The following is a 16,960-nucleotide window of genomic DNA, read 5'->3' as shown; positions in this document are numbered from 1 at the left end:
GAGCCCCGATTCATCCGTCCACAGCTTAGATGAGGCTGGGGGCGGGATTAGGGCATATCATTCCTGGATATATCATCAAAGTATCCACAGGAACCCCAATGAATGGGGAATCTATTGTTCCTTTTTACCCAATCAAGCAGATTCAATGAGGTGGAATCTGTTCCGTTAATTGGGGTTTTGTAATTGAAGAAAAACGAGTGTCACGAGAGCACCTTTAGGGCTGGTTACCAAACTTCAAGAGTTAATATTTATCTGAAATCTGAAATCCAACGTTATCCATACATAATTAAAAAAAGGTCCTTCAGTTTTTTGAAAAATTTAATTTCTCCAAATCCAAGCAGCCTCAACGCTTAAAATGTTCCCCCTTCTTCCTGCGACCAGTGATGCCGGATAGCGAAATTTGATCCCCAAAGTCGAAATTAGTGTGTAACATGCGTGATATTCCCCCCCCCCCCCCCCCCGGGCAAGGCATTAGCACACCAGCGTGTTCTCCACTGGGGGGATGTTGTTGCATTTTTTTTACACATTGTTCTATTATTAGCGGTTCCGTCACAATTGTCGCCAGCATTTCGCTTCGCGCGACGGCCATACGTGCGATAGCGAACGGAATGAAAGAGTGCCCACAACTCAAACGTTACTGGGGAGGAGAGAGAAAAGAAAACGATTCACCACGGCTGGAGATGAATTAGACTGCGAAATACCGAAGAAGGGAAGCAAAACAAAAAAAAACCACATACAGGGGTAACATTAAACGGGGCCACAGTAAATTGCTGGCGACAAATTCTCCGCTCCAGCTACTCGCATCGCGTTCTTTTCTGTGCCGTTGAAATGGATTTGCTGCTTTGTTTTTGTCGCTTCTGTCGATGTTTCGTCATCGGAATCTGTGCTGCTGCGTGCTCTACATTATGATGTTGGGGTGGACAGAAGAAGAAACAAAAAAAAAACAACGGTGAAAAATATATCAAACCCCTTATCTGCTAAAAGCATTATTGAAAAAAAGGCAATTTAAAATAGCGTCTTAAATGGGCACCTTCAACTGCGCTGGAAAGAGCTTAATAGGGCGACTAATCGAACGGTCCCCAGCCGATAAGAAGATGGGTACTGGGTTGTGTGTTTTCGTAGGGAATGAAGGAAATGCAGTCGATAGAAAAAATACGTATGTTACACATTGTGTCGCAACCTGATAGGCTGGTCGGGGGTCACACATTCTGCTGCCGTTGTTCGGTTGCGGTTTTATTCGTGTAGATGAATGTTATTCCGTTTTTTTTTTCGCCTTCTTCATCGAAGCAATCGCCCCGAGCCAAAAACCGTCGTACACGCTTGGCAGTGCACATAATTCGTGCCAAGACGCGAGACGCCCCCCAGCTCCCCCACCACCCCACACGCCCCATGCAGTAAGCTTGAAATCGTGCCATCCGTGGTCGGTGCCTATCGCAATCGCAAATCGCGTACCCCGGTCACGGTGCTGCTGTGTGCGGTGACAGACCGTTTTTTTTTTTGGTTTTCTTTCTTTGCTATTAGTTACCTTCCCTTTGCGAAAGCTTCAAAAAATTGATAAGCGCGGTTGAACGCGGTGTGTTGGCACCAATAAAAACCATGCCGCTTGATGCGATTTGTTTGTCTGCCTTAGTATTCGTTTCCAGCTTTGATCCCATTTATGTCGTACGCGGGGACGTGCGGGCTTATCGCAAACTGAAACAGCAGCGGTAAAGACAAAACACCATCGCTCAGCAAACAAATGAACCCGCCCAGTTGCCTGGGCTCGGAACGCTCGTTTATCAAATTCTTTCCGCTGCATTTGCAGAAGTTGCAGTGCATAAAAGCGGTGCCCATCAGCAGCACATTACAGATCGTGATCGCTAAATATTCGCGTCACGGTGATGCGTGATGGAGGTGGCGGTTGTTGGATAGAGCAGTAACGAAACCAAAACGGGGTTCGTCGCTTACCGTACAGTACCGCGCCGTTGAAGTCTTTTGTTCGATTTTCGAAGTAGTAGTTTGATTGTCGTTCTTTCCCAGGACAAATGGGACAGGGGGAAGGCAAAGGGGGGTTGGAAATGAGGAAGAAGAAAAATAATAAAGCACACACACACACACGCACAAGTTGGAACGGGAAATACATTTTGAATGATAGTAATGGTGTGTACTGCACATCCGCAACCATCACCAATCGGCGCACTATGGCCACCCGTAGCCTTTATTGTTCTTGATGGTGTGCCTTCTTCATGGTTTTTTTTTCTCCCCTTTTGGAGGCCTATGCTTCCCTTCCCCCTTCCCTCCACCTGCAAATGGCCGTTCAGCTAGCCTCGTTTTTACGGAACTAATTAAAATCTCATTTCCAATGCCCGGGCGCATGGTTTGTTGCGCTGTTTCGCCTTCCTTCTATACACCGGGTCGGTGTTTATGTCGGATTTATCTGAACGGTTCTGCATATGCTGCTGTGTGTGTGTGTCTGGCCATCCGGTAACGTACCGTGGGGGAGGTTTTTTGCTATTTTGTTCGCTCGTATTTCGAAGCTCGAGCATTTGCAAACAGTCGCACCGACCAAATGCATGCAATCGAAACGGGCGGCCATCGTTGATTGCGCACCACGTTGAACGGTGTGTCTGTGGCACCATCCCCCCCCCACCCTTTTTCCACGTGGGCAACGCGTTTGATACATGTAGGCGATTTGAACCGTGCAGTTTGCGTGCGCCTGTATGTGTGTGTGTGTGTATATGATTCGCTGTTGTTTTTTTTTTGCTTTTTGTTCGTTAACTTGTTCGCATTACATCAAAAACCATCATGTGCGCGCCACTGCACCGTGTACCGTGGGCCCTGTGCCGTGTGTGCAACAGTTTTAGGACGGGCTCAACCTTCGGTAGTGTTCGGCCGAGAACCGTGACGTCGGGTCCCACATTAGTGCTTTGCGGCCGGCAAGGCTTCGCACGATCACTTTTTTTTAATTGATCGATTTGGGCGTGTTCTCAAGGGTGTGTGTATGTGTGCGCGAGAAAAAGAATAAAATGCCCGCCTGGCTGTGACGAGATGCCAGCCTCAAATGCAGTGCTGTTTGGGAGATTTTTTTGTTGTTTCGATACGTTACGAAATTTATCGTAAAACTCATAAAAAATAGTAACTTACGTGTTATTTTTCTTTGTTATAGAAAATTTACTAAATCACACTAAATAAACAATAATTTCGCATCGTGTATAAAGACCTTAAGCGCTTGAAATGTACATTTGGTGTCAATGGATGAATTGATTGCCCTTTCCTATTCTTTCGATTTTTCCCAAATATTATCACCAAAGTATGGTCATTTCCGAATATCCACGACCAGCTAGCCAGAAAAACGGTATTCCCCTTTTTTTGTCTTTCCTTTAAATGGAGTCGAAAAATTAATCAATCCGGTTCGAGATGGCAATTTGAGACCAGAAGTGAACCGTAGCAACCTTTGGGGCCTTGCTTTCACTTGCTTGGCTCCGCGGACACGGTGTTGCCTGTTATCTGCACGTACACACGCACGTACGGTTCGATGCTTAGCAAGTGTGATGATGAACGAGTACGGTTCGTCTTCCTGGAAGCTCCTCTTGACCGAGTTTTACCTTGGCAAAGTTAATTTTTTTTTTATTCCAAATCCGTCTCGTTCATGGGTTTTTTTTTCTCGCTCTGCCGTTCCGTTGGTTGCGGTTTGATTAATGTCTTTACCATTCCTTCACCATTTTTCATCTTGTGACGTGGTAACACGCTTCGGCTGCCGTTAATGAGACTGCAGCAGCAAGTGCCATCGATGTGGCAGACAGGTGAGGTTAATATTAACCTTCCCCCATCCGCCATCCGAAAACCAACCAGTTGCAATTAATCGCGAACTGATTTGCGATGCATTATGAGTGCCCGCTGCTGTGCGTCTGGCTGCTTTCCTGCCACCAATGGATCGCCATCCCATGTTTAATCCTACCCTTTCCGGTCGTGTCGGGTTTTTTTTTCCTGCCAGCCCGGCAGGACAGTTTCTAGCGTTTTTATCTTATTTTTCTTTTAATTTTACACTTTCTCCCCACGGACACACACTCCATCGGAACACGGACGGTTCGGATGCGGGTTTTGATTTGATGCGCGTTTGCCTGTTTTTTTTTCCTCCTTCTCTCCACGCTTAGTGTGTCACTAAAGCAGAGCGAGTCCGGCCTCCCTTCAGGTCGCCAATCATCATCATCATCTTTATTATCAGTGGCGGGTTGCATCCTCCGTGTTGGTGCTGCTATCCGAACCGGTTTCGGGACTCTGGCAGGTACCGGTTTATGCTCCGCTCTTGTTTTCACTCCGGCGGCTGCGTTGGAAACTGTTCTTCTTAATGTACCAAAAATGAAGTGAAGCCAACGCACGCACAACGTTGACGTTAATGAGTAGGGAAATCGGAGGCATATCAAACATATTGCCTCGATAGTAGGTCAAGTTCATTCAGCAGGACGAACGATTTGCGGAGAAAATACACTGTTTACTCACTTGTTCATACAAGCTCAACGTACCCAGTCACTCATTAATTCATTCTTATTCACCGTGCACATCTCTAGTTCATTTGCTATAATTCACGTAAATAATTCAGTTTATTCTATCGGGTTCACTGCCTGTTGATCATAAATAATTAAATGTAATCAAACTCCAGCAAAAATATTTTATATTATTTTTCGTCGATATTCGTTCGAGGTGCATAGTATACGTTCGATTTGTTGCACGCGTTTGTTCGCGGTAACTGTGTTTTTTTTTCTGTTGAACCAAATCGGAAGGGAAACGTTTGTGACCCTGGCGCGTGGCTCACCTTTTAAAATAAACCTTGGCGCACTTCCTTTCCTCTATAGTTGGCCCTCAACCACATTTAAGGAGAAAAAAAAGCGAAGAAAAAATAAAAGGAAAACCAATAGCACAGCCACACGCAAACCTTCGCAATTTGAATCGCGCGCAAACACAGACAGCCGAATGTCATCCGAGTGGTTGGTTTTTTTTTTCTTTCAACCGCTCCGACATATTCTTCATTTGTGCGTTGATTTGTTTCCTTTTTGTTTTGTCTCCTGCCTTCCAAATCCGCTTGGCACTTTTAGGCGGTGAGTGTTGCAGTTCGATTTGTAACAAACGTCGCGAATAGCATTTAAAATTACTCACACACAGCCTCGAACAATCTAGTGCCCCAACGGGGACGAAGTATTGCTTTGCGAAGGCATTATCAAAATGGGATGATTCACGTTCAGCGTTCGATCATGATTGGGGCTTTTCGTGGTGTGGTATGCGTGTCTTTACGGTGGCAAAACGCATTAGCCTAATGGGCCGCTGAGACCCAAAGGAAAGGTTTCATTGCTTTTATTTTATACTTTTGTTTCCCGTTTTACAAATATGCGGCTAATCTGATGGTAGCATTTTTTGTCATTGTGCTAAAGGCGAGAGTCAAGAGGTGGACGATTCGTTGAGTTTTTTAATTATTATCAGACAGTTATGAAAATAATTCCTAAAACAATACGTGTTTATTTATTAGTATATCCAGTATTAATACAATTTTTCTTGTGTATGTTGAATGGTTGTGTAGATCCAGTCGTATATTAATTCTTTAACTGAATGCCTTACATATAGCTCTCAAACATTTTCAAAGAACATGCTGAGATCTAGTACTTGAAGTGCTGGAATATTAAAAATGTTGATGTCTGACGAATTCGCGAACATTTCAAGTTTAAAAAATTACCTTTGACAGAAGCTTTTTGCCCTATAAAACAAGAAGATATTGATTTGTACTTGTGTATTTTCGCCAAGTTGCAGTCAATTGCGCAAAGAGTTCCGGGTGGAAATTACAAATCAATCAGTACAAAGGTTTTTAAGCTTTACTAAGTTTTTTTTTATATTTCAATACCACATATTTCTGAAATATTCAATAATATCCTTCTTTTTTAATTTTGAACATATTGACAGTATTTCTCCTCCCACATCAATTTACAGTGTATGACATATAATTAAGTTTTTTTTTTCTATTTTTGTTTTCTCATAATGTTACTATTATAAATGTTTTAATTGCTTCACTAGTTGTTTGTGTTTTTATTTTATTCAATTCATCATTTAATTTAACAATTTTTTCCACATTCCAACAATTTGCTGCTTTGAAGTGACAGGTGAAATGTTGTTCTGTCTTCCTCATTCCGTTGCGTACGTGTGCATTGCGCGGCTTACTTTCATTTGGTTACCTTATTTCATTTTCCTTTACATTCGTCGGTAATACCCCGTTTCCCCGTGCAAGCGTGCGCATCCACTCGCATCCACGTTTCCACCGAAGGGGTTTTTTTTATTTTTTACTTCTTGTAGCGTGTAATTATTTTCCCGCTCTTTAACCTCCAGCGTGACAGTATGTTGGCAGGGGTCAGCTTTCTTGTGCCGCCAGTTTTAAGGTAGCAAAAAAAAAGAAAAGGGCACGCTATGGTACAGCGGACCAGGAAAAAAAATTAACTGAACCGGGTTTACTCGTCTTTTCGTGTCAGCTGTTGCGATGCGCTCCTCTTCAGCATAGCTTTGCATGCAGCTGGGAGTTGCAGGGAGGTGATTGATGTAGAGGGTAGAGGGAGGGATAGAAAGGAAAGAAAAACCAGTGAGAGTGATGCCGTGGTGTGAACATGGGAGAGACCCGTATTACATTTGATCTTGATGTGTCTTCCCCAGCGTGCGCGAGGTTAGTATGTTAATTATTCACCACCGTGTGGCGACCTTTGCAGCAGGGAAAAGGTTAGCAGCAGCCAGCACCGGTACCGTAGCACTGCTACTGCCCTGCTTCGGTTTGTTTTGCTTCACTCGAAAGTCACTGAAAACCGAGCCGGGCTGACGCTCGTTGCGTTTCGAATGTATTTCGCCTGGTGTGTGTGTGTGTGTGCGTGTGTACCGGATAATGTGAAAGTGTCGTGGTTGGCTTTCTGGTTTGCAATGCGATAAGTCATCTACACCTGGCCCGGTGGGGGGAGGGACCATGGGGATGGGTGAGTGGGCGTTCTTTTTTCTATTTTCTTCGGTGTGTTACTGTACCATCGTTGTGCGCTATCGGCATGTTGGGATTGTTTTGTGTCGCAGTGTTGTGCGACGGCGCGTTCCTTTATCACTAAGCGCGGAAGTAATGCGATACCCCTTTTGCTCTTTGTGCCCACATATGATGATTCAGCGAAATTGTGTTGCACTGCCTGAAGTGTTAATGAAACGCACCGGTGGACGGTTATTATTATACAACGCGCGAAACAAACAAAAAAACTGCCAAACCGCGCGCATGCTGCGTTTGTAAGATGACGTTTTCGCCTGTTGGCGATAAGTGCCCCGCACTAGATGAAGGTTTGAGTGTGAAGTATATTGTGCTACGTGCGGTGACGCAAGGGTTTAAATTAGGTTGCTCGCGCGTCATTCTAGTGGCGAGTGGGAGCTTTGTCTTGTTTATCGTGAAACCAATCAAATGAACAAAATCAATACTGTGGACGACTCTGAAATACAGAATTTGTTAACAAAATATATTTAAGGTTAGTTAATTTTTGATAGAAATTGGTACAGTCTTCTCGTGAGATACCCTTTGATTCATCGAGGCACTCAGTTATGGCCAATGAAGTGAGCCAAAATAGTGAGCTGCTTATTATGCTGCTACTCAAATATACTACAGTCCATTTCAAAACAATAGGGCTACTTTTCATTTTCCTGTATTTGAAGCTCATAATTGCTGTATTTCTAAAACTTATGCAATTTTTTTCATGTATTTTAATTTATATTTTTCCTTAGTCCATGAAGAACGGTCTTATTGCTTAAATCTGTTGGAATCTTAATCTAAAGTACAGTTCACTTAAGTTTGGAGCCATTTTCTTTTCCAAACAGTGAAGGAGGCACATTTTCTTTTAAAAAAAGTTAAATTAGTTTTATGTTTAAGACAAGAACTGTAAAATTTTGAGATTTATACTCCGAAATTTACAGCTTTTTTTTTGTAATTTATTTTTTAAATAATATGAATAAATTGTGCACAATTTGTTATCAAAATAACTTAAGCCTAATATAAAATTGTATAAATTTGTGAAAATCATCAACTTTTCAAATCATCTCGAGATTTTTTTTTAAATCACATGGTAATTTTTTTTACAGTAGTTTTTTTTTGTCAAATTTAACAATTGTTCATTTCTTTCACACAAAAAAAAACGTTAATTTGATTGAATAATGTCTCCGCATTACTCATTGTGCGTTGAAATTGCGCATATCCTTTCGCAAAGCGATGGTCGCTTAGGTTGCCGTTCATCGTTTTGCATCCAGCGAGCGTAATCGGGTGGCCTGCCCGTAGGAGAATTACATTATTTTCCTTCCCACTTTTCGGGTGCACCACGCAATGCCGTTGATGATCATTTTTCCACCCCATTTTCACACACATGTACGTGGAAAACATGAACAATAACATCGTGTTTTTGTGACAATAGTCGCAAAGGAGGAATGGCGAGAAGCAATCGTACAGTCAAACCTTAAACAGCCATAACCGGAAGCCGTCCATTCGGTGTTCGCTCTCTTGGAAGACGCAACGGCGGGCCCGCGCGTCATCGTTCGACGCCGCTGGTAATGTTAATTGCATCCGACGCCCCCAGCGCACCACCTCCCTCTGGACTGGTGCGCGCGAGCGAGATTGTTCTGGGCGGCCGTTCCGCGTTGCGCAATCGGGGCCCCGCGGCCGTTTCAGCATTGATGTTTGCAGGTTGTTTGGTAAAAATTGAGACAAACAGTGTACGGGGCAAAACAAATTGAAGAAGAAAAAAAAACACACACACACAATCCCCGAACCAACCAAGCGATATGACGATCCGGCGGGGATGCACGCGAACGGCGGTGGTCCGCCACGCGGCGATCGTTACGTGATAAGACGCGATTTGGAGGTTGTTGGTTTTGCGATTTGTGGTCCAAGGAGAGTTTCACGTAATGATGGTTTCATTTCCTTCCCTGCCGCACGATGCTTCAATCGCCTCAGTGGCGCATCAGTGGCGTCGATCTTCGGCGCAACGGTTGCAAGATACCAACACACACACTGGTCAAATTAATCGTTTACCGTAACATAAGCGAGAGCATGGATGCATATAAATAATTAACTCGCCGCAACACTTATGTTGACGCTTGTTTAGCCTTGCACGGTGAAGAGACGAGCAATAACAAAAAAAAAAACCCCTCACAAACCACAAATTTAATGTGTGTCTCGCATAAGCTTTTGCGCCCTGTTTATGTTACGCGCCCGCGAGCATTAATGTCGCCCTCTGTGTCACCACCCGATGATGTATCCGCGTGAAATCCAACCCATCCTCGTTCACCGTACCGAGTGGTCGGGTTTTTGCGTCAAAGTTTCCGCCAATGTTTCACTTTCCATTTCGTCACTGCGCTCTCTGTGTCAACTGTTGACGACGGCAGGAAAGTTTACTTAAGTAACATATTTACTGTGTGTGTGTGTGTGTATTTTTAGGGAAATAATTTTTACTTGTCTCATGTTTGGGGCCAGTAAACTACCGTCGTCTCCTAAAACTAATGTTATTTGATTTTTTTTATTTGGATATAAACAGTGACAGTTCTTTTAATTTATTTTAATTAAAAAAAAGCGTTTCCTCAACACAAAAAATAATATTTCAAGTCATGTTAACAATAGATAATTTAGCGCGATACAGTGGTTTTTAGTAATATTTACTGTACTTTCCATGAAATCCAGCATATTTAATTCGAAAAATGCAATAAAATTTCCTTTGATTCAAACCAAACATCGTTTGGTTGTCAAAATGCCTTACCAGAGCGCGTTTATACTGGTCGGATCGTACTTACGGCTGATAACGTCGTAAGAGTTTTCTGTTAAGATGCGCTGCCATTGTGATATCATGTGCTTGCATTGCATGCATGTGCTCCGCTTGTTATGATAGACGCTTGCGTTGTTCTGTCATCACAAAAACCCTGTAATAAATTATGTTATTAACTTTATACTTTTTAAAACAAAATTTTACAAAGTGCTCCATTTGTAAATGAACCATGCTTTAGTAGACTATTTGCATTTAAAGTATGGTCACTCAGTGAGCGCTTTCATACCTCGATGTAAACTTGAAACTCTCTTAACTTGAGAAAGTTTGAGATACCTTTTAAAGAAATTCATTTTAAGATACTTATTAATTATAATCATAATGTTTTAATATAGAATTTCAACATGTGCTTGTAACACATTTTGCTTTAGTGCTACATGTAGTAATATTGTTTGAAAGAGGAATGAATTGAAAGTTGCAATAGACAAAAGACAAAGTAGACAAATAGAATTGTCTACTATTTTGCAAATAATACTCAAGTTGACCCGCTCAAACTAATGTTGATGTCGCATGCTTTTAAGGTGACGGTTGTAAATTGCGTTGATGATGATGATCACGTTAATGTAACCGAGTCATCGGTTACAACCACCAGCGTGCCTGTTATATGATGCACTTTCCTGCTTTCTTTGAAGAAGATTGCCAACGTTCGTGTGATGTCGCTGTCCTTTAGCTGGAAAACAATTTCATGTTTGATGATGATGAATCGGGGGAAAAGCGGGTACGGGCAAAGAAAAGCCACCCCGAAACGTACGCAATATCGAAAATGAATCACGAATGCGTGGTGGCGAACTCAAAATTTCTAAGCGCGAAAAAAGGAGAAAAAAAGACACGTAAAATTTGACTTATGATTACGGTTTTGTGCCCATTCGTTGCGGCGCCGTTGTTTAATTTCCTTACACATTTGCATTGTGTGCATTTGGGGGTGAAACGGGGTGGGAGCTATGACGAAAGCAATGGAGCATTCGTGGCACGCTAAAGTAAAACTCGTGAATCTCACCCCGGAAATTGAAAAATACCGCCAAAATCGGTTTGATTTCGAGTTCTCCAAAAACCCAATTTCCCGAACGCGGACGGGTAAGGGGGGGGTGCTTTCTCCACTCGGAGAAAGAACACAAAAACAACTGTGGTTTGTTGTAGTTGTTTTTGTTTTGTTTATTAAATAAGCTCATAATTATTAAAGTTGTTTTTCTATCTTCTTTTTGCATCGGCTGTTATTCGCGTCGCGAAAGTAATGAAAACACTGAACACCTCAATCGCCGTAGTGTGGCTGAAAAATTAATCACTTTGCTCGTGTGTGTTGGGGTGCTATTGATTTGTTCACCCGTGTACCTTACCATCCGGGCGCGCACCCCGGTCGGATAAACATTTCTACCGTTCTTTTCCGTCATGGTCGCGTGGCGATGAGGAATGCGAAAATGGTTTTGCCGTCGATTAATTAATCAACTTTACGGATGGTCCTTCGCGGGTGCGTGCATCCGTTGGGGACATTGGGACGAGGGAGTTACCACACCTTTGCATTGGACATTCCTTTTTTTTACATTCGCACCCGGAGCAACGCAAGAGAGTGGAGAATCCGCGACGCTCTTTTTTTGTCAAGAATATTGAAGTTGTGCTGCGTGCGTATTTGGCGTGAAACCGGAAACCAATCGATGGCTAATTGGAATGTGATGTCAGTGTTTTTTGGTGTCGTTGTTGTAAAAATTGTATTACGCGTGACCCTCAAACGTCGCATCGAAATCATGATTTAAAATGTTTGCTTGTTTTATTTATCACTGCACATTTGCACAAGTTGGTTATTTATTTTATTTTGTTACATACTTTTATTTTGCTCATTTTACTCATTTACTTTATTAAATTTCCTTTTTTCAAATGATTGTTTGCTTATTTTTTATTACTATTTTATATATTTATTTATTTTACCTTTTGTATGGTTAGTACTTTTATAGCAATTTTAGTGAATACCTTTATTTTCACAATATTATTTTTATATTCCATTATTTTTTTAATTTTGTATGTTGTTTCATGCAACTAGTGCATTATTGCATTTGAGACTAGCTGCAAATCAACAACCTGCCGTTTTGCAGGTGCCAGATGTATTTCGTGACCTATTTATCGATCTGTTTTCAGCTCCCCGGTGCTTTCACGCCCATTTTTGGGATCGTCACGGCCTTCCGTTTTATTTATTTCCCCCTGTTGCTTGCCTTTCGGAGGGTAATTTTGTGGATGCCAACGTTTGCCGTGCTTTTGGGGGGAAAATATCAAAGGGTCAAGAACGCCAAATCGGTTTGTGGTGGGGGTGCGCCTGTTCCAGAACATATAGCTATGGTGGCAAGAAGCTTGTCCGGAAGTTCCCCTTTTTTCATCCCCGTTCCTGTTTTTTTTTTGTTATTATGGATTAATATTACACATGCACGCGATCAACAGAAACAGCGAAAAGAAGCTTCTCCAGCTCTTTACGGAATAGAATGAACCACACCCAACCGAAGGAAAATCAATTGGTGCAGTTTTTTTTTCGTAATACAAAACAAAATTGCATGTAAACTCACGGAATAACACACCACCAGAGTGATTTCTTGAGGTTTGGTGGATATTTGGAAGACATTTTTTTTTACCATCCCTACTGTATATGCTGTTAGTTGTGCGCGAAAGAAAGCGAATGACACACAGGAAAGCGAAAAATTTCCAAATTGGAAAAATGAAATAAGAAGGATAGCGCTGGCGTTCGTTTCGAGAGTTGCAAAGCGTGAAGAAAAGTTTGGAGTGGCTCAAAGCAGTAAAAAAAAGCACAAAATGAAAAAAGCGGGTCAACCTATTGAATGCTACCAGCGGTCGTTTTATGGCAGTGTGCAACATGCCACCCCCGTTTTTGCATCTACCCCCACCAAACGAGTGCCAGTCGGAGGTTAGAGGGCGTGTTGGAAAGTTCCGGACGGTGAAATATTGGTTGTTTTCAGTTTTTTTGTAGGGGTTCCCCGTCTACTTACTCGTGTGTGTCACTTGTTTTGTGGTACCCGGTTGAAATTTTGAGGCAAACCGTGTGGCGTTTGGGAAAGATTTGGTAGTTGGTCGGTGCAGTGGATAAAAAAGGGAAGGAAAAGTGCATGCTCTAAAAATTTTCTCACCGTGTGCCGTAAAAGCGTCGATGAAAGTCGTGCGATTGCGTTGGTTATTTCTGTGTATGTGTGTGTTTTTTTTTTCAAGGTTAGGATGCTACTCGTGGAGGAGGAATTGCTACCCTTAATGTAAAGTTTGATCGAGCACAATCGTGTCAAAAACGTGACATTTGGCCTTTAATGGTTTGGGGGAATAAAAAGAGGAGAGAAAATGACCAACAGTTGCCCACATTGCTACATTGTTACAAACGAGTTTCAGAACTAGAACTTTGGATTAGGTTGCTGTTGGTGTTGTCTTGCGAATGCAAGCACGTAATCGACTATTACGTTAAAGTAGGGTAAGGGCACGTCATGGAATTCTGAGTTAAATTAGATTATTAATGAAACAACTAAGTAGTGCTGCATGAATGTTACATCTATATTGGGGGATCTTCTCGAATCACTCGCAAATGTAATGCTTAATGCTAGATTATTTATTTATTTATTTATTTATTAGAGACATTTATTTATTTATTTATTATAGTGTTTTAACATATTTTGGCCTACATAATTATCCTTGTTTAACGAAATAGTATAAAACTAAAGAACTCGTAAAAGATCATAATTATGCGGGTTGTGTTGTAGTGTTGTGCACAATGATTCCGCATCCCGAATCGCGAAAGCCTGAAAACGCATACAAAATTACTGGCTTAGTGTATGAGCCCGGTCGACAATGGGAATTCCGTAAATCAAGATTCCGCAAGGGGTAATTTTTTGATAACTATAAAACGACCTTGGAAATACCCACAGACTAAATTTTAAAAGAAAGTCCAAAAAGATATCACTCGTTTATGCACCTTATCGGATGTCGTAAGAAGCATTTGGTGTTGGACAAAAAAAAAACCTTAAGACTATCTCAGCATTCTTTCCCACTGTTGTATCTTTTCTTTCGCCCCGGTGGTGAATGCTTTGCTTCTTGTACTTCCACAGAGTGACGAGCACTGCGGGGGGTTGATCGCGATCGCTTTACAATCGTGTGTCGATTGAAGTCTTCCGTCCCCATTAGGTGGTAGAGCTTTAGGCTTGCTCTCCATCCAGTGCACGTTCACTCGATGCAATAATACCCTTTTTTTCAGAGCTTAACCAGTAGCACCAGTGGAAAGCTTGAAATTTATTGTAAGTCCGGAATAAAATCCACCTTAATAATGGTGATCAATAACATGCGCTGGCGGGGGTGGTTCCGATTTTCGTTTAGAAATGTTAGCAAACGCCAATGGAAGCCAACTGCAAAAGAGAGAAAAAGAAAGAGATAGATAGAAAGAGAGAGAAAGAAGGAGAGAGGCAGGGGTGAAGTATTTCTTGCGCAATAAATAATCTCCCTGCAGGTGAAATTGATTCAAAATAAGAAACAAAATTAACTTCCACAAGCCAGCAAATTTTAGGGGTGGAAAAAGTGATTGAGCGGTTAAAAGGGTGCAAAAAATAAGAAAGAAAAATCACCCTTTCCAGCCTAATATTACGGGAGGGTTAGGAATTTGTGCAATATAAAATTGATTGTTAAGATTATTATTTTTCATCCCTGTTTATAAATTGTCCTTTCCCTCGTTTCCTTTCACTTCTTCATTTACCCCCCCTCCCCCTCTTCCTCCGTTTGGATCGATTAATCGATCATTAGCCTTGATCGATTCTGGATCAGCGTGTGGTACGCAGTACGTTACGACCAATTCCAACCGCCTTCCAGCCTCCCTTGCGCCAAAGCGATAGAATGGATAGATGGTGGGGGTAGATGCAAAACACGTCAGGGGGGGTCTTTCTTTCATCCCCCTTATGGTTGGCAAACGATTTCGGGGTGATTATGATTTCAGTTTGGTTCGCCAGTTTCGGATCGATCAGTTTTCAGATGTTTCTGTTTGTACATGCCGCTTCGGAAACGACAAAAGGAGAAGTGGGAGAAAAAAATCCTTCCCCAATACACGTGTGCATTCCTTTCTAATCACGTCTTGTTTTTCCCTTTCCTTTTTTTCTCTTTTAACAGGTGAGTGTACTGGATGTATTCGAGGTGCTGGAAGACGACCGCTCGCGGGTAAATACCGATCTAATCGAATTAATTTATGCCATACCTTGCGCATGGTAAAGGGATAGCAAAAACAAAAACCAAGGGAAGGCAAGGGAGGGCTTTAAAATTTTTGGGCTACGAACGTGTGCATGGTGCTTCCGTTTTAGGGGTTGGCTTTGTGTGTCTAACTTCGCCGTGTGTGAGGCGTAAGCTTGAACGTTGTTTCCGCTGTTGCCAAAAAAGAAAACAAGAAAAAGTCGGAAGCGAACGTTATTTATGGCCGTGCCCGTATACACTTTCACACAACATCGGGTTGATGGTTGGGCTGGTGTGGGTACGTGTCACGGTGGATGGGGAAAATTTTTCAGGTGCGGTATGAATATGTTTCAATTTTCACTATCAACTATTTACGGCGCTCGGGCTCTACTTTTGGCCTTTCTCCTTTGCTGGGAAGACTCAATCAGCCGAAAGTTTCTATGCCAGACGTTTTCACTGAGCACAGATTGACATTTTGAAAGAATTGCACTGATACATTTTAAATGTGCAGTGCTTCTCAACTATTTTAAAAAAAAAAAACCGACCGATCATTTGTTCATCATTTGCTTTGTACAATAAATCTGTGTACGATTGAAGGGTAAACCGGCCAAACACTCGCTTGGTATTTTTCTTAAAGTAATCACGATCGTTTCATCCACCAAACAGTTTCTTCTGCGGGCCACTTCTAGGTCCCGCATCTGCCACACCTGGTCTCTCTTTCTCCCGACCTAATCCTGGGTAACGTCCTGGGTGTCTAGGTCTTTCGCACTCACAGCGTAAATTCACGTTAATGAACGACCTAGTATACGAGGACGTTCTTGATTTCGAAGATTTTTTCAAATAATTTTCTTCCTGCATCATTTAATTCTCCACTGAAATGTGCCATTTGCTCGCTTATTGTATTTCGATCGGCACGAATAAGCAAAAAGAATGCGCTACTAACGTCGTAGGGTGAGCATTCGTCCAAAAATGCCACTAGGAAGAGGACGAGAAGATAGTATTTTGTTTTGTTTCGTCTGTCTACTGTCGCAAAAGTTGTTTTTTTTTTCTCCGTTTGTCTCACCATCCCGGAATTAAACCCCACCGGCACGACTATTGTGAAGTATAGCTTAACGTATACACATGAGCGCTGTTGATTGGTATAAAGCAAACATGATAACTTTCGAAACGTGCCGATGGAGTATTAAGTGATTTTAATTCGACCAAAAAATTGGAGGAAAAGAATCAAAAGAAGGAAGCGAGGAGGTGTTAAAAAAAAATCGGATTAAATAATATTTATTTTAATTTATTCCAGTTGTGAGATGATGATTTATAAAAACTTTGAATGCACTAATTTTTTTTTCAACCATTACACATTTTTGTTTAGTAATGTACACTGTAAAATGTTGTTTTTTTCTGTTCACTCTTAGGTGAAACAATCAGCATAGCACCCGCAACCAAACACCCCGGGGCTGGTTTTGTTTGCGTTCCATTGCGTTAAATTGTGTGCCACTAATTGAAAACACTTTACGACATGCGAGAGCAGATTCGTGCACACTCACATGCAGGCTGGGTAGAAAAAGATGATTTATTTAAGGGAAGTAGACGGGACACAACCCATCGTCACATCAGACGTCTGGACGGCCGTACAGAAGTACGATTCGGGTGACTCGGGTCGCGGGTGAGTGATGCGCTGCATTGATGCTGCGCACACTGTCACTCTTCCCGAATGGTGCAAGTCGGTTACCAATTGGGCGTTTATTATTGTTATGCCACTTCCTGACACAGTGATGGTTTATGTTTGCGGTACGACCTAACAAATTAGGGAGACAAAACCAACGACGGCTAGTGAATAGTTGAATGAAATTGGTTAAAATGTCTAAAAGTATTGAAATGGGATTTAAAACACGTACGAAACAGCTTACAAAAATAAAAATCTCGCGGTTCGTATATATAAATTA

At 42.0% G+C, this 16,960-nt stretch overlaps 1 protein-coding gene across 1 annotated transcript in view; it reads left to right on the top strand.

The window, feature by feature from the left end:
• Positions 1–16,960, top strand: part of LOC128716575 (uncharacterized) — a 73,814-nt gene that overhangs the window by 16,224 nt on the left and 40,630 nt on the right. The window contains exon 2 of the mRNA XM_053811406.1: positions 14,964–15,011. Coding sequence (XP_053667381.1) covers positions 14,964–15,011 — 48 coding nt within the window. The remainder of the gene's footprint in view (positions 1–14,963; positions 15,012–16,960) is intronic.

This window comes from Anopheles marshallii, chromosome X, assembly GCF_943734725.1.
Source record: "Anopheles marshallii chromosome X, idAnoMarsDA_429_01, whole genome shotgun sequence".
NCBI classification, from domain to species: Eukaryota; Metazoa; Arthropoda; class Insecta; order Diptera; family Culicidae; genus Anopheles; species Anopheles marshallii.
Note: the sequence above shows the minus strand (reverse complement) of the source record. Positions and strands in the feature narration are given on the sequence as shown.